At 51.6% G+C, this 21,580-nt stretch overlaps 1 protein-coding gene across 1 annotated transcript in view; it reads left to right on the forward strand.

The window, feature by feature from the left end:
- Window positions 1-18,642, forward strand: part of LOC122946868 (GRIP1-associated protein 1-like) — a 64,447-nt gene extending 45,805 nt beyond the window's left edge. Inside the window, exons 23-27 of the mRNA XM_044306733.1 lie at window positions 2,677-2,804; window positions 3,417-3,539; window positions 4,716-4,809; window positions 12,809-12,963; window positions 17,154-18,642. Coding sequence (XP_044162668.1) covers window positions 2,677-2,804; window positions 3,417-3,539; window positions 4,716-4,809; window positions 12,809-12,963; window positions 17,154-17,243 — 590 coding nt within the window. The 3' untranslated portion in view covers window positions 17,244-18,642. The remainder of the gene's footprint in view (window positions 1-2,676; window positions 2,805-3,416; window positions 3,540-4,715; window positions 4,810-12,808; window positions 12,964-17,153) is intronic.
- Window positions 18,643-21,580: the final 2,938 nt, after the last annotated feature.

The following is a 21,580-nucleotide window of genomic DNA, read 5'->3' on the forward strand; positions in this document are numbered from 1 at the left end:
CAGACCTACTGTACATGTCAGTTCTGCCAACCCCCCCCCCACACACACACACACACACACATACACACATCTGGGCGGGGCCTGTACCACCTTTCATCCAGGGCCTCCTGGTTCATGAATATAATGCTAGAATTGAAGACAATACTGAAACTTCGACAGGCAGAGCGGTGGGAAAGCACGCAGCAGGTGACAAGCATATGCCGGCTTTGTCAGTTCTCACTTTTACCCAGTATGCGGGCAACAGGGGTATATGAGGGTGTGATTGGCACCGAACGGGCTCCTTATATGAGGGTGTGATTGGCACCGGACGGGCTCCTTCTCTCTGCATACAGACGAGGATGCTCTAAAGCCCACCCGCGCCTGTTCATGGATGCATGTGAGCAGCCGGTCTCCCACCCCTCTGCCGCTGTAGTGCAGGCCGCCCCACCGCTCCCTCCTTCCCCGTAATCCCACTAGAAGCATTAAGACTTTCAGCAGAGCATTAATATTTCATTGCTGTGATGAGTCAGGAGGAGGGAGGCAGCGAGAGGCGAACCCAAAATCAGGGTGGAAAGTGCTGAGCCCAAGGAATGCTGGAAGTGAGGGCTGCACCAGGAGGATGAGGATGGAGCGTCACTGCGTATAGTGCAGGGGGTGACCGGTCCTGTACACCGTATAGTGCAGGGGTGACCGGTCCTGTACACCGTATAGTGCAGGGGGTGACCGGTCCTGTACACCGTATAGTGCAGGGGGTGACCGGTCCTGTACACCGTATAGTGCAGGGGGTGACCGGTCCTGTATACCGTATAGTGCAGGGAGTGACCGGTCCTGTATACCGCGTATAGTGCAGGGGTGACCGGTCCTGTACACTGCGTATAGTGCAGGGGGTGACTGGTCCTGTACACCGTGTATAGTGCAGGGGGTGACCGGTCCTGTACACCGTATAGTGCAGGGGGTGACCGGTCCTGTACACCGTATAGTGCAGGGGGTGACCGGTCCTGTACACCGTATAGTGCAGGGGGTGACCGGTCCTGTATACCGTATAGTGCAGGGAGTGACCGGTCCTGTATACCGCGTATAGTGCAGGGGTGACTGGTCCTGTACACTGCGTATAGTGCAGGGGGTGACTGGTCCTGTACACTGTGTGTATAGTGCAGGGGGTGACTGGTCCTGTACACTGCGTATAGTGTAGGGGGTGACCGGTCCTGTACACCGTATAGTGCAGGGGGTGACCGGTCCTGTACACCGCGTATAGTGCACGGGGTGACCGGTCCTGTACACCGTGTATAGTGCAGGGGGTGACCGGTCCTGTACACTGTATAGTGCAGGGGGTGACTGGTCCTGTACACCGTATAGTGCAGGGGGTGACTGGTCCTGTACACCGTATATAGTGCAGGGGTTGACCGGTCCTGTACACCGTATAGTGCAGGGGGTGACTGGTCCTGTACACCGTGTATAGTGCAGGGGGTGACTGGTCCTGTACACCGTATAGTGCAGGGGGTGACTGGTCCTGTACACCGTGTATAGTGCAGGGGGTGACTGGTCCTGTACACCGTGTATAGTGCAGGGGGTGACTGGTCCTGTACACCGTGTATAGTGCAGGGGGTGACCGGTCCTGTACACCGTGTATAGTGCAGCGGGTGACCGGTCCTGTACACCGTATAGTGCAGGGGGTGACCAGTCCTGTACACCGTATAGTGCAGGGGGTGACCGGTCCTGTACACCGTGTATAGTGCAGGGGGTGACCAGTCCTGTACACCGTATAGTGCAGGGGGTGACTGGTCCTGTACACCGTGTATAGTGCAGGGGGTGACCGGTCCTGTACACCGTGTATAGTGCAGCGGGTGACCGGTCCTGTACACCGTATAGTGCAGGGGGTGACCGGTCCTGTACACCGTATAGTGCAGGGGGTGACTGGTCCTGTACACCGTGTATAGTGCAGGGGGTGACCGGTCCTGTATACCGTATAGTGCAGGGAGTGACCGGTCCTGTACACCGTATAGTGCAGGGGTGACTGGTCCTGTACACCACGTATAGTGCAGGGGGGGACCGGTCCTGTACACCGCGTATAGTGCAGGGGGTGACCGGTCCTGTACACTGCGTATAGTGCAGGGGGTGACCGCTCCTGTACACCGCGTATAGTGCAGGGGGTGACCGGTCCTGTACACTGCGTATAGTGCAGGGGGTGACCGGTCCTGTACACTGCGTATAGTGCAGGGGGTGACCGGTCCTGTACACTGCGTATAGTGCAGGGGGTGACCGGTCCTGTACACTGCGTATAGTGCAGGGGGTGACCGGTCCTGTACACTGCGTATAGTGCAGGGGGTGACCGGTCCTGTACACTGCGTATAGTGCAGGGGGTGACCGGTCCTGTACACCGCGTATAGTGCAGGGGGTGACCGGTCCTGTACACTGCGTATAGTGCAGGGGGTGACCGGTCCTGTACACCGTATAGTGTAGGGGGTGACCGGTCCTGTACACTGCGTATAGTGCAGGGGGTGACTGGTCCTGTACACTGCGTATAGTGCAGGGGGTGACCGGTCCTGTACACCACGTATAGTGCAGGGGGTGACTAGATGACTATGGTCTCTGTCGTGGCTCATGGTGGCCTTGGTTTCACCTCACATCTGACCAGCCATGTGAGCTTGTGTCTTTTCTCCATGTTCCGCAGCTAACAACCCCCATTCTCCTCTTTAGGTTTGGAGGACTTGGTACTGGCCGAAATTAGCTCTCCCAGCCGGACCCAGACGGGCGATAGCAGCAGCGTCTCCTCCTTCAGCTACCGAGAGATCATGAAGGAGAACGCCACCCCCAGCAGCAATAAGGTAATGGTGTACTGTCGGGGCATGCTGAGAGTTGTAGTCTAGCAGCCGCTGGTGGTGGAGACCACTGCTCCAGATCACCGCCATCTTGGATACAACTTTTAATCGCCATCCTTCTGACATTGGACTCTCCTTGCGTAAATCGTTCGCGTCATCGGCCCTCGCTCTAGATGTGTCAAGTCTGGGCCTCCTCAGATCTTCAGTCATGGAGGAGAAGATAGGACTTTGTGATGTGGCGGAGATCTGTCCGGGCGTCTTCCGATCTCTCGGGCGGCTTTTCTCCAGACGTCTCAGGAGGTTAATTGGCTGGTAGGATCTTTGCTCCTGGGTTCATCTGGATGAATTCTTCCTCCTTGGAACACAATGGGATAGAAGATGAATGGCTGATGATAGGGATGTTCTGTAGATGCCACCCAGGGGTCTCCTCGTGGTCTGGCCTCGGCTCAGTCCTCAGTACATTAAGGGTGGCGGGTGAGATCGGAAATAAGGGTTGTGCGCCAACGAAAAGTATTTGAGAGAGCAGCTCTGAAGGCTTGGATTATGGAGGGGTTTAGGTTGGGGTGTAATGTGGAAGTGTGTTCATGCTGGGTCCTATATAACAATTCTCCCCTCTAGTCTAACAGCGGAAGCCCCCAGTCCCAGCCGCAGAGACCGGCCGAGCTGTCAGATGATGAGATGTCCGACCTGTTCCAGAGATTAGCCGAAATCCAGCAGGAAAAATGGTTGCTGGAAGAAAAGGTAACCTGCCCTTGTCCCGTCTTAAAGGGGCTGTGCCAAGTTTTGAGGTTAACCCCTATCCACATAACTGATCTGTGGGGGTCCTCCGACCACTCCCGAGATCCCCCAATCTAATGCGTCATGCTGCTCCATTTATTCTCTAAGAGACCGCCGGAAATAGCAGAGTGCAGCCCTCGATGTCCCATAGAGAATGAATGGAGAGGCATGGTCCATTAATATCTGATCCTCTGCACAGACTTGTCTACCTGCTGCCACCACTAGAGGGAGCTCCCTGTATACTGGTTCTGGATTGAACTCCATAATAACAGTATGCAGTGAGCTCCCTCTAGTGGCGGCTGCAGGTAGTCATCCTATAATTATTTGTCAGTGCAAGTCTTAAACTGGCCGTACACATTCAGTACCTATTCCTCCTGAACCCCCCCCCCCATCGCTCGCTTCATACACATGCATGCTCAGTTTGGTTGAGCATGCGTGTGTTCTTGATGAGTTGGGAGTAAGCCGTGGCCATAAACCCTCGTGAAATTGAGCATGCCCTATCCTCTCCAAGTGAATGGGATTGATCTGCAGTACCAAGCACAGCCACTTTACAATGTACGGCGCTGTGCTTGGTGTACTGTGAAGTGCTCGTGCTAGAGGTCAGACCCCCCACTGATTTGATATTGATGCCCTCTCCTGAGGGCTCTTGTCCATGGGCTGCATCTGGTATTACGTCTCAGCCCCAGTCTCCCAGCTGCAATACCGGACAACGCCCGTTGGCAGGCGTGGCGCTATATCTCCACATCCTGCTTTCGTATCTCTGTCAGCTGCTCCTAATTTGCCCATCTGTGCCATGAAGCTGATGGTGATATGATAAATCTTGACCCCTTGACGCCCAGTGTATTAAAGCAGTTGCCCAGGATTAGAAAAAGATGGCTGCTTTGCTGCAACAACAGCGCCACACCTGCCATAGGTTGCATGTGGTATTGCAGCTCAGTCCCATTCACTTCGGTAGAGCTGAGCTGCAGTACTAGGACCAACCCGTGGACAGGCGTGAAGGAAGCAGCCATGTTTTTGTAATCCTGGGCATCCCCCTTTAAGGCTTTCTGAAGCCGGTTCGTCCGGACGGATCATCCGCCGTTTTCATCTCTTACCAGCGCCGATTGTGGACTTAATTAGAGTTTTGTGTCTCTGCCGCAGGTGAAGCACTTAGAAGTGAGCAGCGCGTCTATGGCCGAGGATCTGTGCAAGAAGAGCGCCATCATTGAGGCATACGTCATGGACAGCAGGATCGGTGAGTGCCCCCTTAGGCCGGGCGGTTCAGAATACGGATGCGCTTCAGTCGCCCTTACTCTCTGGTTTCATCCACCGTGATTGACAGCCGTCGTTTTTTGTTACTGACACCTTTTCCTTGTCATTTTGAAATGAGCCAGAATGTTAAAATAGCATCAGGCTGGGAGAAAAGGGGTCCGAAGTCAAACCTAGGGGACCCACCACAGCCCTATTCACACCTGACATTGGATTACACTCACTTTATATACAGGGATATGTCTGCGTCTGGACCTGTTCCACCAGAGATAAGCGGTGCCACATATATTAGGTGGCCACTTATCTTATCTTATGTTGTCTCCCTGTTAAAAGTAACTGGCAAATTCTTCTGAACCACGTGCAAGGTCAAGATGGAGTCAAGTCTGAGAGCTACTGGCCAAATGACCTGTGATATATCTACAGGCAGCTTACAGGGGTTGTCCAGGATTTTAATATTGATGGTCCATTAATATCTGATCCTCTGCACAGACTTGTCTACCTGCTGCCACCACTAGAGGGAGCTCACTGCATACTGGTTCTGCATTGAGCTCAGTCATAACACTATGCAGTGAGCTCCCTCTAGTGGCGGCTGCAAGCAGTCATCCTATAATTCTTTGTCAGTGCAGGATAGGCCATCAATATCTGCACCCCCACTGATCAGATGTTTCAGAGTAGCTGCAGTGGCGGAACTACACAGCTCCGTCCATTTGCAGTGGACAGGGATGGTTACTGCAGCATTAACTTCAGCGGGAGGAGCATGGTTGTTACTAGCTCTGTCCACTACACGTTGGATGGAGCTGTGTAGTTCCAGCGCCGGAGCTACTCTAAAACGGCTAATCTAATGTTGATAGATCCCTGCCAATCTAGCACTGATATACAGTTATAGGATGACTACCTGCAGCCACCACTAGAGGGAGCTCACTGCATACAGTGTTATTATTGAGTTCAATGGAGAACCAGTACGCAGTGCGCTCCTTCTAGTGGTGGCTGCAATGTAGACATGTCAGTTTATAAAGCTTGTCCAATCCGATATTGGTGGCCTATCCTGAAGTTAACTGTTAACATCCTGAACAACCCCCTTAAAGTGAATCCTAAATATTCAACAATGTGTCATTTGTAAGTACTAAGTTCTGTTGTAGTTAATTCCTCAGTATAGCGATTTGAGCTGTTTTTCTGATACAGAGCTCCAAACCCTTTGCCTAGATATAGAATTACAGGAGGACATGTGTTCTACCTGCAGCCACCACTAGAGGGAGCTCACTGCATACTGGCTCTCTATTTAACTCCATAATAACACTGTATGCAGTGAGCTCCCTCTAGTGGTGGCTGCAGGTAGAACACATGTCCTGTAATTCTATATCTAGGCAGAGGACTTGGAGCTCTGTATCAGACGCTTGGACTACTATACTGAGGAATTAATCAGAACTTAGGACCTACAAATGATACAGGTAGTCCGGGATTTTAACAATTGATGATCTATCTTCAGGATAGGCCATCAGTATCGGATTAGACAAAACTTTAAATGCTGTCATGTCTACTTTGTAGCCACCACTAGAGGGAGCTCACTGCATGCAGTGTTATTATTGAGTTCAATGCAGAACCAGTATGCCGCGAGCTCCCTCTAGTGGTGGCCGCAGGTACACATCTCTTTTTTTTATATAAAGTCTGTGCAGAGGATTTGGCGCTCTGTATCAGAAAATCGGTTCTCTGACTGCTATAAAGATGTATTGAGAACGTAATTGGCACAGAATGTTGTGCCAATCTAGCTAAAAAATAAACAAAAACGGAATTTCGCTCCTTTTCTCTCCCCTCGGTGTCCACCTATATCTTATATGGATGCACACCATGATATTACCTGCCTAGAAGGCGTCCTGGTAAGTGCTGCAATACGTTTTCCTGCATCTGTGTAAGGTAATCGTATAAATCATCCTCATTCGTTCACTTAGGCATCATTAGCGCTTTACTCCGGTTAATGCATCTTAAGTACATGGCTCTCCTGGACGGCAGGGGCTGCATGTGTCTCCAGGAACGCAGCATGGGTGTAACCGCCGCCAATAATAACCCATTTTCTTCCCTCTCCCTGCGGTTATTTACTCGTGAGCGATCTCTCGCTGTCATGAAATAAACACTTCCCTGTAGAGGTTTGCCCATTGCCAGGCGCTGTGGGTGTTTGAGCGGATGTGGCTGAGATGCCAGCGCTGCCATTCCTCCCACCACCTGTTTGCCAGTCTGCGTTGGCATCCATGCCTCCATCCTCTCCCCCCCCCCTCCTCCTTCCCCGACTTGTGTTGGCTCACCTCTCTCTGTCCTTGGATTGTCACCGGATCTCGTTACCTCTTCTCTCCACTTGCGTCGCCTTAAAAAAAGTGACCTACAAAGTTATCAAAGACAGTTCTTCTCCTCCACAGGGTCCTCCTGCCCTATGCCAAGGTACAGCCCCTGGGTCATTGTGGTCATGATGTATCCCATGGAGGAGCGACCTATCGAAATGATAATCACGACCTCTCGATCGGATCTAATGAGTGGCCATAAATTATTACAGATTTAGTGTTGAATATAAAACCGGAGAAAAATCATTTTGGGCTTTGGGGTGAAGAGTATCTGAGTTGGTTACTTGCAAAATGTAATGGTGCCAGCCCTAGATCCTAACATCCACCTTAAATGGAAGGACCAGGTTCTTTAGGATGTCCATCTTCTCCACTAGGGTATAAGGCATTGTCTTAAAGGGGTTTTATGGGAGTTTTACACTGATGACCTATCTGCTGGATCTGATCGGTGGGGGTCTGACACCCGGGACCCCTGCCAATCAGCTGTTTGAGAAGGCACTGGTTGCTTCCAGTAGTGCTGCGGCCTTCTCTCAGCTTTTCCTAGGCCAGTGACGACACTTTCATCAGTCACGAGGCCTAGGCGCAGCTCAGCCCCATAGAAGAGAATGGGGCTGAGTGTGATACCAAGCACGACCACTATACAGTGTACGGCGCTGTGCTTGGTGAGCTGAGAGCAGGCCGCGGCGCTCACAGGAGCAGCAGTGCCTTCTCAAACAGCTGATCTGTGAGTGTCGGACCCCAACCAATCAAATACTGACGACCGGTCCAGAAAAACTCCCGGAAAATTATTTTAACCCGTAAAAAAGCGGCGGCCCAGCCTAAGACCCCCTAAGTGGCGCCCACCGCATGTAAAGTGCTGACAGAGGGAGCGGACTCCCTCTGTCTACCATCGGCACCCTGCAAATGCGATCGCAGGGTGCCAATGTGTGTGAATGCTGCATGGGGTCTGATGTGGGCCCCAGACCAGCCTTGAGTAATTTCAAGCAGCCTGCTGGTCAATGTCAGAATAGCACTGATATTAAAATGCAATGCACTATAGCAGGGGTGCACAACCTTTTCTAGTGAAATACTCTATTTATGACATATTGAACATACAGTATATATTCTAAATGTCTAGTTACACTTCTAGTACTCCCATCTAATGGGACAATACATGAAAGATTCACGTAAGCAGCCACAAGACACAGACATACATGTCTGCTACCAGATGGCTGGGGCCGCATAGAATTGTATTGAGGGCCGCATGTGGCCACCGGGCCGCAGGTTGTGCACCCCCGCACTATAGGGATAATGCATTGCATTTTAAAATCAATCAGAATGTTGTCTGTTATAGTCCCCTTGTGGGACTATTAAAGGGAACCTGTCACCTGGATTTTGTGCATAGAGCTGGGGACATGGGCTGCTAGATGGCCGCTAGCACATCCGCAATACCCAGTCCCCATAGCTCTGTGTGCTTTTATTGTGTTAAGAAACAGTTTTGATAGATATGCAAATGAACCTGATATGTGTCCTGTATCCAGAGATGAGTCCAGCGGAAAGGAGCCCAGCACCGCCCCGCGTCCTCCGAATCTCCTCCTTGCTGGCTGACGTCACAGAGCTGGAGCGCCGAAATTTCGCGATGCTCGAGTTAGCGCATGCGCAGTGTCGGCATCATGTTCATTCCCTGTGCTGGCATCAGCACAGGGAACGAACTACGCATGCGCTAGCTCGCGCATCGCGAGATTTCGGCGCTCCAGCTCTGTGACGCCAGCAAGGAGGAGATTCGGAGGACGCGGGGCGGTGCTGGGCTCCTATCCGCTGGACTCCTCTCCGGATACAGGACACATGAGGTTCATTTGCATATGGATCAAAACGATTTTTTAACACAATAAAAGCACACAGAGCTATGGGGACAGGGTATTGCAGATGTGCTGGCGGCCATCTAGCAGCCCATGTCCCCAGCTCTATGGGCAAAATCCTGGTGACAGGTTCCCTTTAAGTGGTAAAAAAAAAGTTAAAAAAAACACATGTATTCAATAAAAAAATCCTATATAAAAAAATTGCAAAAAAAAAAATCTCCCCCATATGTTTGGAATTGCCGCGTCCGTAACGACCCGGACTACATAAATATCATGTGAATTATACCCTATGGTGAACGCCGTAAAAATAAAAGACAGAATTGCTAATTTATTCTTAGTTGCCACAAAAAAAACGTAATCAACAAGCGATCAAAAAAGGGTAATTTACTCCAAAATTATACCAATGAAAAATACAAGTAGTCCCGCAAAAATCAAGCCCTCACACAAATCCATAGAACGAAAAATAAAAAAGTTATGGGTCTTGGGAATCGGCAAAGCAAAAACATTTTTTTCTTAAAAAAAAAAAATGGGTTTTATTGCAAAAAAGTTGTCAAATGGAAAAAAAAAAATATATGTATTTGGTATCACTGTAATCGTAGTGGCCCAGAGAATAAAGATATTATGTTATTTATACCGAAAAATAAACGCCATAAAATTTATAACGTAAAAACGCAGTGGCAGTATTGCTGTTTTTCCCATCTCCCTCCCAGAAAGAGTTAATAAAAGTTAATCAGGAAATGTATGTGTACCCCAAAATGGCGCCATTAAAAACTACAACTTGTCCCGCAAAAAACAAGCCCTCGTAAAGCTATATAGACGGAAAAATAAAAAAGTTATAGCTCTTGGAAAGTGACGACGAAAAATGGAAGAAAAACGCTTGGTCAGTAAGGCCCAAAACAGGCTGGTCACTAAGGGGTTAAACAGACAACACTTTTTACACTCTGGTTTTCGAAAACCACCAATAGGGGGAGCTCAGGCGTTCCATGTGTAAACAGAATGCAGTAAGCTCCCCCTAGTGGTGACTGTAGACAGACCATTGTATCAGAAGGACGGGCCGTAATGTTCTGCAGATGTCGCTAAGATCTGCAGATGAGGAAATTTTGAAGCACCTAGCTCCAATCTGTGGCACGTGGGAGGGGCATAAAAGCCAGATTGAAAGCAAAGTTTTTAAAACCAGAAAAATTGGATCAAGTCGTGTGGGGTGATTGTTCACGGCCTCCTGTTCGGCCATGTGCCGGACAGAATCCTTGAACTGAGAGAGCAAAAATTGCAGAGAGGAGAAGGCCTGCCCGGATGGATCGCCTGATTAGAAGAATGGCGCATAGTCATCTATTCTGTACTGCAAGTGCCAAACCTAGGGCGGCAAACAGCGTCTACCCAAACCATCAGAAGGCGTCTGCACAACATTGGGCTACGAGCAAGACGTCCAGTTACAGAGTCTAAGCTCTACTGGGTACAGGGACTGGTGAGCTGATGGCAGTCTATGTACCGCACTATGGAATATGTTGGCGCTGCATAAACCATGTTATACCCTGCAGTCAAATCTGGCAAACTGATAAAAGGAAGAAAAGAAAAGGAAGCCGGCGCGCGCTCCCCATAATCCCTCCAGAAATTAACACTTTAGGGTACTTTCGTGTTAGCGGCAGGGGAGTCCGGCAGGTGAACAGCCTGTTGGATCCGTCCTGCTGCTAGTTCACGTGTGCCCCCGGATGATGTCATCATGTGACATCACCCGGATTCTTGTTCCATACCACCCAGTATAAGGCATTATTGATTGAATCACAAGGGACACCCAAATCTATAAATGTAGGAGAGAGAGAATCGGTTAGATTTGGGTTTCCCTTGTGGACATGTATCGATATGTGCCTTACCTAGTTATGCGGGAATCCGCGTATCTTCAAGTAGGCCCCATGCAATTGAGAATGTCAACCAAACCAGAGACTCTTCCGTAAAGAAGCCCGCTGTCTCATCCAGCCCACCAGCACCCTGCTCTGTCCTGACCGACACAGCTGTCTACATGTGGGTCACTCCTCATTTTGGAGAAGTCTCTGGTGTGGCTGATGTAAGGTAGTTCCCACTGATGTGAAGGCAGCAGTGGCTACGCTTGCGCAGTGCGTTCTCCATTCATTTCTATGGGACTGATGAAAACAGGCCACACTCGCTCAGCTATTTTCGGAAATTCACGGAGAGCGCGCCGCGTAATGGAAACACCGGAGAGAGCCGATCCCGGTCTCCACCATGTCTGGCAGTCCCATAGAAATGAATGGAGAGAAAGCCATACATGCGCAGTGTGCCCTCCTTTACTTTCGGGGGCCCGTTCTGAAGAAAGGTGCGGGCCCCAGAGGCCCGTCCTCTTCGTAGCGATGGGCCATCAAAATTCCAGATGACACAACCCTATTTAATATGGATGACCTCTCCTCAGGGTAGGTCATCAATATCTGATCGATTTGGGGTCTGGCTACCAGGTCCGTTATCGATCAGCTGTTGGAAGGGACAGCGGCACCCGGGCACGCGTTACGGCCTGTATCTCAGCCCGTGATGTCACGTCCATCGGTCACGTGACCATACTGTAGCCCAGTCCCGTTCAACTGAATGGAATTGTGCTGCAGTACCAAGCACTGCCACTACACAATGGACGGCGCTGTGCTTGGTATAGTATGAAGAGGCCGCAGAGCTCAGCCCTTCTAACAACCGATTGAGTGCCGGGAGTCGGACCCACTACTGATATGATGTTGATGAGCCATGCCCTGAGAGGGCATTGCAGCTCAGTACTGCCTCTGGAAGACGAGGGGTTAAATAGCACTGTACTATGCCCATCTGAGGCTCGCAGTGATGGCGGATGATTATGTAATGAGCTCTGGAAAGAAAGGAGTTAAACTTTGCTGCGGAGAGGAGATCAGGGCAAACGAGGGTTAAACGCTGCCCATAACGTGCACAGGAGGTGGATTTCACCAGGGATTGGAGGCCATCTAGCGCAGATTAGGTGACCCAATGATTTTATCATGCGTCTGGATGCCCGGCGGTCGCGCCGCCACCGTACTTGTAATTCGTACCATGCCAATCTGACATGTGTTACCGCCGGAGCCTGGCGCGATTCTGGGAGGACAGCATTGTGATGATTTTAATCGTGAGCTGACATGCCCATGTCTTCTTCACATTCTTTACCCCCCCACCGCCCTTCCCCTTGCCCGACACTTGCCACCTCTGCCTCGACGAGACCGATCACTCTTTAAGTATAGCGTGGCATCAGGGGACCCTGCCTAATGCAGTGGCAGGCTTCCCCTCCAATCATATATGGCACGGTGATGCCAAGGCCTCGACCCCATCCTCCCGACGTGAGACTAACCGGACCTGACACGCATTGTGGATTTTGAGGCCGTCAGCAAGTAGGGGGGCTGCAAGGTGTGAATAATTTAGCTGCAGGAAGATTGGCTGATGTTTTATTTACTAAGGCAGAAAATGGAGAGGTGAGGGGTGCGCCGCCGCCGAGGAGGGAGCGGGCAGACCAGCGCGGGCAAATTCAGCGTCTGAGAATGTGGATGGAGATGATAAGACCCTAAATTATTTAAATTACGATCAAAACACCGTTGTATGATTCCCGTCTAACAGAGCGAGCCGCCCTCTGCCGGGGGATGAGATCTTTCAGCCTCCCAAGTCCTCCTTTCCTGCAGATCCAGACTCTTAAATCCTCCATGTCTCGGAGGCAGAACACTAGTGGATCCTGCCATGTGGGCCATGACGTTGTATCTTCTCCAAGGCCTTCTCTTTCCTGTAAGGCAGCAGGTTCCTCATTCCTTCAGGTCTTTTCTCTTTCCTGCAGATGTGTCGGCCATCCACGGGCAGGTAGATCGCAGCAGCCTCAGCAGCGTCCTCAGAGATCTGGTCAAACCGGGCGACGAGAACCTGAGGGAGATGAACAAGAAGCTGCAGAACATGCTGGAGGAGCAGCTCACCAAGAACATGCACCTGCAGAAGGTGAGCGCGTGATGCCACTCCACGTTCTTCAAGTGGCACTGTGCTTTCAGGAAACTTTTTTGATATGTCAGAGGGACATATCAAAAGTTTAGATTATTGGGGGTCTGAGCGTTGAGACCCCACTGATCTCTGGAAGGAAGGGGGAGAAGCGCTCGCTTATTGCGGCCCTCTCTCCTAGCTGCACAAGATGGGAACCAGATGGGCCCATAGACTTTCTGTTGAGCTTGTCTCCCTTCCTGTCCTGCAGCGAGGATAGCGCCCTATCCGAACACTTCTCTCGCCTCGTTCTAGAGATTGGTGGGGCATCAGCGCTCAGACCCCCAACGATCTAAGATATGTCCCTATGACATATCAAACGTTTCCTAAAAGTACAGTGACCCTTTAAGGTGGCCATACACCAGGCATCCTCAAACGGCGGCCCTCCAGCTGTTGTAAGACTACAACTCCTACAATGCCCTGCTGTAGGCTGTTCGGGCATGCTGGGAGTTGTAGTTTGCTGGAGGGCCGCCGTTTGAGGAAGCCTGCCAGGGGGACCGGTCAACCATCTTTTTCCCTACAGCAGATGTTAAATCACCTGTTGAGACTGCAGCTGATTAGGAGAGACTTGGTACCCCAGAAGAGACAGCATGACGGTAGAGAGAGACTAAGGGCTGTTTCAGAGGAGCGTGGGATTCCCCGTTATGGACACTGCTCGTTTCGCAGGAGCACACGGCATTACACTGATTTATAATGCTGTGTGTCTCTACATGACCTGTATCTATAGAATTGGGCTCGTGCACACGAACGTGGGGGACCTGTTGCTGTGCTGTGGACCGCAAATTGCAGTATGCGTTTGTGGATGTGGACCCATTCACTTGAATGGATCCACGATCCACAATATTCTGTCCGCACCGCAATTTTTCTTTAACATGTTCTATATATTTTTTTTTGCGGTGCGGAAGCACTGACCGAAATCCCATGGAAGAGCTCTGTGCCTCCGCTCCGTATATTGCGGACCCATTCAAGTGAGCGCGCACAGCCGGTGCCCATATATTGCAGACCCGCTATTTGCCTCACATGTTTGTGTGCATGAGCCCTTATAGGATGCGGGAATCTCTGAGCGGCACCAAAGGGGTCCGAGCTCCCGGTAGACTATCAGTCGTACTTATCTATGACGTATCAAAGCATCAGCATTCTCCTTTAAGGCTTCTATAGGATGGATACATAAATGCTGTCGAAATGTATCCTCACTCCAAGCCCTGAGATAAGGAAAATAATTGCACTTGACAGTCGTCTCCATTCATTCAGCATGTAATCGACTGGAGGCTTTACCCCACAGAGGGGGACGCATGTTCTCCCCCCCAGTAGCTGGCACCTCAGGGATATTTCTTTTGACGTAGCGGAGGTCGCTGGATGTTGCTGAGGCAGGTAATGGGCTCAGTGGGAAATGAGCCACGAGGCAATATCACAGTATCAGCCTTATCATTTTGCAAGACTTTTAATCAATACTCGGTAATGGCCGTGTTAGCAATGTGCTGATACAGGAGCACTCAGGGGCTGTCCTCACGCCAGTGCTGGCTGCTTGGACAGGGATAGAGAAGATAAGGGTAGTAGTAGAGAAAGTGTCGATAATATTGGCAGCGAGGATAGTTTGTATAAAGATGCCGAGTCTCATAGCGATGGGTCAGGTCCCCCGTTACTGCAGATAGAAGGTATCAGTGGCAGATCTTAGTAAAGCCGTTCTGAGGTCAGAATGATGAAGCATCGCGGCCGAATCACAGTGTCCTAGCTCAGCACTGGTCCGGGTACACAGTCCCTCAGAAGAGTCTGTCATGTACTGGAAATGGTTTACCCCGTGGCTAGTCTTCCTGCACACACGGCCCGTCCCCTCCGGTCACTACACAAACAGTCTGTCCCCACTGGTCATTACACAAAAGGCTCATCCACTCCATGTCCAGTCACTACACACGGCCCGTCCTCTCCGGTCACTACACACGGCCCGTCCTCTCCGGTCACTACACACGGCCCGTCCTCTCCGGTCACTACACACGGCCCGTCCTCTCCGGTCACTACACACGGCCCGTCCTCTCCGGTCACTACACACGGCCCGTCCTCTCCGTCACTACACACGGCCCGTCCTCTCCGGTCACTACACACGGCCCGTCCTCTCCGGTCACTACACACGGCCCGTCCTCTCCGGTCACTACACACGGCCCGTCCTCTCGGTCACTACACACGGCCCGTCCTCTCCGGTCACTACACACGGCCCGTCCTCTCCGGTCACTACACACGGCCCGTCCTCTCCGGTCACTACACACGGCCCGTCCTATCCGGTCACTACACACGGCCCGTCCTCTCCGGTCACTACACACGGCCCGTCCTCTCCGGTCACTACACACGGCCCGTCCTCTCCATGTCCGGTCCCCACACACGGCCCGTCCTCTCCATGTCCGGTCCCCACGCACACGGCCCGTCCTCTCCATGTCCGGTCCCCACGCACACGGCCCGTCCTCTCCATGTCCGGTCCCCACGCACACGGCCCGTCCTCTCCGGTCCCCACGCACACGGCCCGTCCTCTCCGGTCCCCACGCACACGGCCCGTCCTCTCCGGTCCCCACGCACACGGCCCGTCCTCTCCGGTCCCCACGCACACGGCCCGTCCTCTCCGGTCCCCCACGCACACGGCCCGTCCTCTCCGGTCCCCACGCACACCGGCCCGTCCTCTCCGGTCCCCACGCACACGGCCCGTCCTCTCCGGTCCCCACGCACACGGCCCGTCCTCTCCGGTCCCCACGCACACGGCCCGTCCTCTCCGGTCCCCACGCACACGGCCCGTCCTCTCCATGTCCGGTCCCCACGCACACGCCCGTCCTCTCCATGTCCGGTCCCCACGCACACGGCCCGTCCTCTCCATGTCCGGTCCCCACGCACACGGCCCGTCCTCTCCATGTCCGGTCCCACGCACACGGCCCGTCCTCTCCATGTCCGGTCCCCACGCACACGGCCCGTCTCTCCATGTCCGGTCCCCACGCACACGGCCCGTCCTCTCCATGTCCGGTCCCCACGCACACGGCCCGTCCTCTCCATGTCCGGTCCCCACGCACACGGCCCGTCCTCTCCATGTCCGGTCCCCACGCACACGGCCCGTCCTCTCCATGTCCGGTCCCCACGCACACGGCCCGTCCTCTCCATGTCCGGTCCCCACGCACACGGCCCGTCCTCTCCATGTCCGGTCCCCACGCACACGGCCCGTCCTCTCCATGTCCGGTCCCCACGCACACGGCCCGTCCTCTCCATGTCTGGTCCCCACGCACACGGCCCGTCCTCTCCATGTCCGGTCCCCACGCACACGGCCTCCTCTCCATGTCCGGTCCCCACGCACACGGCCCGTCCTCTCCATGTCCGGTCCCCACGCACACGGCCCGTCCTCTCCATGTCCGGTCCCCACGCACACGGCCCGTCCTCTCCATGTCCGGTCCCCACGCACACGGCCCGTCCTCTCCATGTCCGGTCCCCACGCACACGGCCCGTCCTCTCCATGTCCGGTCCCCACGCACACGGCCCGTCCTCTCCATGTCCGGTCCCCACGCACACGGCCCGTCCTCTCCATGTCCGGTCCCCCGCACACGGCCCGTCCTCTCCATGTCCGGTCCCCGCACACGGCCCGTCCTCTCCAGGTCCCCACGCACACGGCCCGTCCTCTCCGGTCCCCACGCACACGGCCCATCCTCTCCGGTCCCCACGCACACGGCCCGTCCTCTTGCTGGCTATTTCTTGCGGGTTGTACTATCTTGTGTGCAGGGAGGACATGAGAAGGTCAGATCTCGGCTGCCACTGTGCAAGGAATCCATTCCATTGATTTTCCGATTGCATAGAACCTGCAGCCTGGGAATAGCAATATGAAAAGCCTCTTCCTACTGCTGGGAGAAGCAGATTTCTTAAGTGTCGCCTTAACCTTCATGTACCAAGAAGGGGGCGCCACGTGACAGACATGATCACAGAGCACCGGGGGACGGCACGGTCAGCGGACATGAAAGTGATAGGACAAGTGGCGGTCTGTCCCTATAGACGGAGTCTGTGGAGTTCTTCTGGCCAAATATTACTAGTTCCCTGTAATTACCTCAGAAGATATCCCGTGTGTTAGTGGCGCTGTTTCCTAATCCTGGACAACCCCTTTAAGGCCTCTAATTCTTTCTCCTTCTCTCACGCAGGACCTTGAAGCTCTGTCCCAGGAGATTGTCCGACTAAGCAAAGAATGTGTGCCTGCACATGGGAGCCCCCAGACCCCCTCCAAAAGCTGAAACCAGGACTGCGGCTTTATTTCGACCATCTCAGACGTCCCCCCAGTATAGTCGTCCCTCTATGATTTAACTGAACTGTATCCCCCCCCATAATTTTGCTCTTACATTCCCCCTAGGCTGGTGCATTCCACGTGTGCGTCCATTTTATGTCTTTTGCCTCTTATAATGTTGGGGGGGGGGGGCAGCAAGTGATGAAGATAAGGGCACGCCCGCCTCGCAGTTTCCTTAGGGTTCCTCTCACTGGCATGTCCACCTTCATCTACTGTGGGAGGTCTAACCTCTCTCGCCCCTCACATCTCCAGATCCCACCCATGTACACCATTCATCTTTCAGACATACAATGATCCTTCCTGCCTGCAGCAGCCACTAGGGGGAGCTCACTGTATACTGTTTTACTATGGAGCTCAATGTATAAACTGTATGCAGTGAGCTCCCTCTAGTGGTGGTCACAGGCAGCCAGAATTTTATCATCAGTTTAAGAGAAAACTAACTAAACTAAGCTCCGACTAACACACCGCGTTAAAACTCAAAGTTCCCAAGTCCCCTGTGCGAGTGGAGCAGCACCTCTCCATTGACTCCTATGGGACTGCTGGAGATAGCTGAGCGCTGCACTTGGCAGTCCTACAGGATTTAATGGGCGAAGTGGTCTCTACTGGGACCCCAGTTCTACTGATCACAGTGTTCCCACCATTGATTATACTGATAGGAGAACCCCTTTAAGGAAACTCTAGTCAAGGGTCGAGTTGCTCCTTCAAGGGGTATTCGTGCCTGAAGCATTTCTCACCTATCCAGTGGAGTCCCCCTTTAAGCCCGGGAGGTCTAGGCAGGTCCGCTCACTTATAGATGCCAGTAAGTGTTATTTATTTTTGGGCCTGAGCACAGTAGATAAAAAAAAAAATATCTGGTGTATTCTTAACTTCATACCTGTTCCCTACACACAGTAGAGGCGGCCATCTTTTAAAGGGGTTATCCCGTGTTTAATGTAAAAAAATGTAAATCCAATATCACATAGTAACAAACTTAGAACCAGCCCTGTACCTCACATAGATCCATTAATTTCTAAAATTGCTCTTTACATTTATTTCAAGCTGTCAGTTCAAGGTGTGTCCTTTCTGCTGCAGCTCACGGGTTGGGGCCGTCCTCAGGGGGAGCGTGCAGCGTTTTTGCAGCAGCTGGTAACATTTGAAGGATGGAACTGAGCATGTGCGTCCACCTTAGTGAGCTGGACAAAGAATTTAGAAAATGAGCAACCAGCAGGTGGCGCTATACAGATAGATTTCAGTGAATAACTCAGCGGGTATGCAAAATTTTTAATGACATGCAATTACAAAAGTGTTCAGATCCAGGTGCTGGTTTGAAATATGTAGAATATTTTTTTATAGGTCAAACCCCTTTAAGCTAGTCCATTATTTACGTGCATTGCATTGTGATGGCTAGCTTATGACAAAATGGCCGCCTCCTGTGCGCACAACAGGCCAGTGATGGAGACTTCGCTTTTTCTTGCACCCAGGAGGTTGATATACTGTATATAATGTCATGTGCTCCGCTTTCTATACATATATGTATTTAATGACCTGTATATATATCTATCATTGTGCGTGAGATTGCGCGTCCGTCCAGGAGCGAGGACTGGGCGTGGACCTTGTTACACTGGAGGCACGTTGGTCGCCCGTGGCAGTGACCGACGTCTTTTAACGACTTGTGTTTTTTTTTTTTCGTCTGGACATTTTAGTTTCTTAATAATAAGGCGGGAGCGGTGCCAGCCGCGGAGCTCGAGGACGCCCAAACAGCCATGTTCTAATGTCGCGCATGCCGCCTGCCAGCACAGGACTGCAACATGTACGTGACTGGAAAATAAAGTGTTAAAACTTTCACACTGGTGGTGTTTGATTGGCGCCTGATGCTTGTCGATAAAGTTGGCGGGCTACACACGCCAACCGTAATTTATTCAAGCTTCACGTGGAGGTCTGAGGGCCACCTCTGGTCTTCAGCTTCATCCCGACGGACATGGGACCGATTGATCCGTGTTCTTTACGGAGTGCGTCGCCTTAAAGGGGATCTGCCATGATTGATCTAAAGACACCATGAGCGCATGCGACCACCACAGTCAGGTGGTCAAAAAAAATAACAAACAGGAGGTGGCGCTATACAGATACGTTTTATTGAATAACTCAGTGGCTATGGAAAATTTTTAATTACATGCAATTACAAAAGTATTCAGATCCAGGTGCTGGTTTGAAAAATGTTAAATCTTTTTCATAGCACGACCCCCTTTAAGCGTCCGCAGCAGTGTTTCTATTGCAAAGACTTAGTGGGTACAGCCATTTTGAATATATTAAAGAAGCATTGTACTTAAAATGTAGGTCAACGGTCCCTTCCTTGTTGTGTTTCTCCTTGTGAAGTTGTAAGTATGGCGCTTGCTCTGGGGTTGCCATGGCAATAGCCCAGAATAAATTCCTGTCACGTGATCTCCACTCATGTCCGGATGTCCATGTGGAGGTAGTGTGTTGAAGCTACCCACCGAGAGCGAGCGCGAGGGGAAGAAATGCAGAACGCTTTTACCATTGGACTGATACTGTTTATAGCGGAGGCGCTTGCTCTGGCTTTGCCATGGTAACAGCTACTGACTATTTCTGCATGGCCTTCCTGTCATGTGACCTGCATTCATAAGAGTGAAAGTCACATGACAGGATGTCCTTGTGGAGTTAGTCTGCTAATGCTACCACGGCAACCCTAGAGCGAGCATGACGTTACCGTGACCGGTAGAAGAAATACAGAACCCCTTGCCTACTGGACTGACACAGAGGTGCCACTCTTCCCACAAGCTGTGCCTGGCATTGCAGCTTAGCCTCTTAAAGGATTTTTCCACAGATAAGTTTCTGATCCCCAGGGGTCTGACCACTGGGACCCCCATAGTTCACAAGAACGGAGGTCCGCTCAGCTTTCCCATCATCAGTCCCTTAGAAGTGATTGGGGTAATAGTCACAAAGAAGCCATACGGCTCCATTTCCATGGGGACCTCCAGTCTTGTAATTAGGCCTCATGCACACGAACATATTTTCTTTCCGTGTCTGTTCCGTTTTTTTGCGGACCGTTTACGGAACCATTCATTTCAATGGGTCTGCAAAAAAAACTTAAGTTACTCCACGTGCATTTTTTTCCGTATGTCCGTTTTCCCGTTCTACAAAAAAATAGAACATGTACTATTATTGTCCACATTACGGACAAGGATAGGACTGTTCTATTAGGGGCCAGCTGTTCCGTTCCGCAAAATACGGAATGCACACGGACATCATCCGTATTTTTTGCGGACCGCCCGGTGCATGAGGCTATCCCGCATACAAAGAGAATAAGTGTTCTTTGTGGGAAAAACCCTTTAAGCTGCAATACCAGACACAGCCTGCGGCCAAGAGTGGCGCTAGGAACAACAGTAGGGCGAAACAGAAATTTGTATATGTATAGTAGTAAGTAAAGTAGTGTCAGCGGTTTCCCATGGCAACCAATCCACTCGGATTCAACCGTTTTCCTACAATATGGCGGCTGGGATTCGGTTACTATGGGTGACATCCTGATAGTAAGGCTTTGTAAGGTGTTCTGTCCTGCAGGTCGCCCTTGGAGACAGACAGCGACTAAGCTCCGCCTTGTTGTCAGACACCCGAGCTCCCACAATGCACTTCTCTCTACCAAAAGGAACCCAAAAGAGGTCGGAGTTCTGCTTTAGTCGCGGACGGAGACGTCCTGTAGCTCAGTAAGATAAGTAAAGCGTTTGTAGAGTTCCCCAGGGTGTTATGTAGATGTCTGCAGCAGGTGCTGTTCTGTTAATTAAAGGGGTTCTCCGCTTTGCCAAACCCTTTGTCTAGATCTTAGGGGATCTAGAGTTGGACCTCCATCATGCGGGTCTTGTTCTGGAGGACCCCGCCTGCGTGCGTTACACGGACAATCCAATGATTTCATTATGAATGTGTAATGCTTGTTTTGTCCTGCGGGGGCACTGCAGGGAAACTGAACATTTGAAGATGGTTTCTTTCAAAGCTCGGAGATCCTGCAGATCTTCATATGTGAGACATCAATCCCTGAAGGAAGTGGCAATTTCTTAGCGATAATCGCTGCGCTTTACGATAAGATGGTGTCTCTTAGGGTCCATTCACACGTCCGTGGTGTATTGCGGATCTGCAATACACCCGGCTGGCACCCCCCCCCCCATAGAACTGACTATTCTCTCCTCTTATACCTCCTTCCTAAAATGTCCTCTGATATCCCATAATAACGACCTGGACAATATGAGGAGCTTCTCATACTGTAGAGCTATGTTAGGCAAAAGTATGCTGGGAGTTGTA

The sequence above is a fragment of the Bufo gargarizans genome, chromosome 9 (assembly GCF_014858855.1).
Source record: "Bufo gargarizans isolate SCDJY-AF-19 chromosome 9, ASM1485885v1, whole genome shotgun sequence".
NCBI classification, from domain to species: domain Eukaryota; kingdom Metazoa; phylum Chordata; class Amphibia; order Anura; family Bufonidae; genus Bufo; species Bufo gargarizans.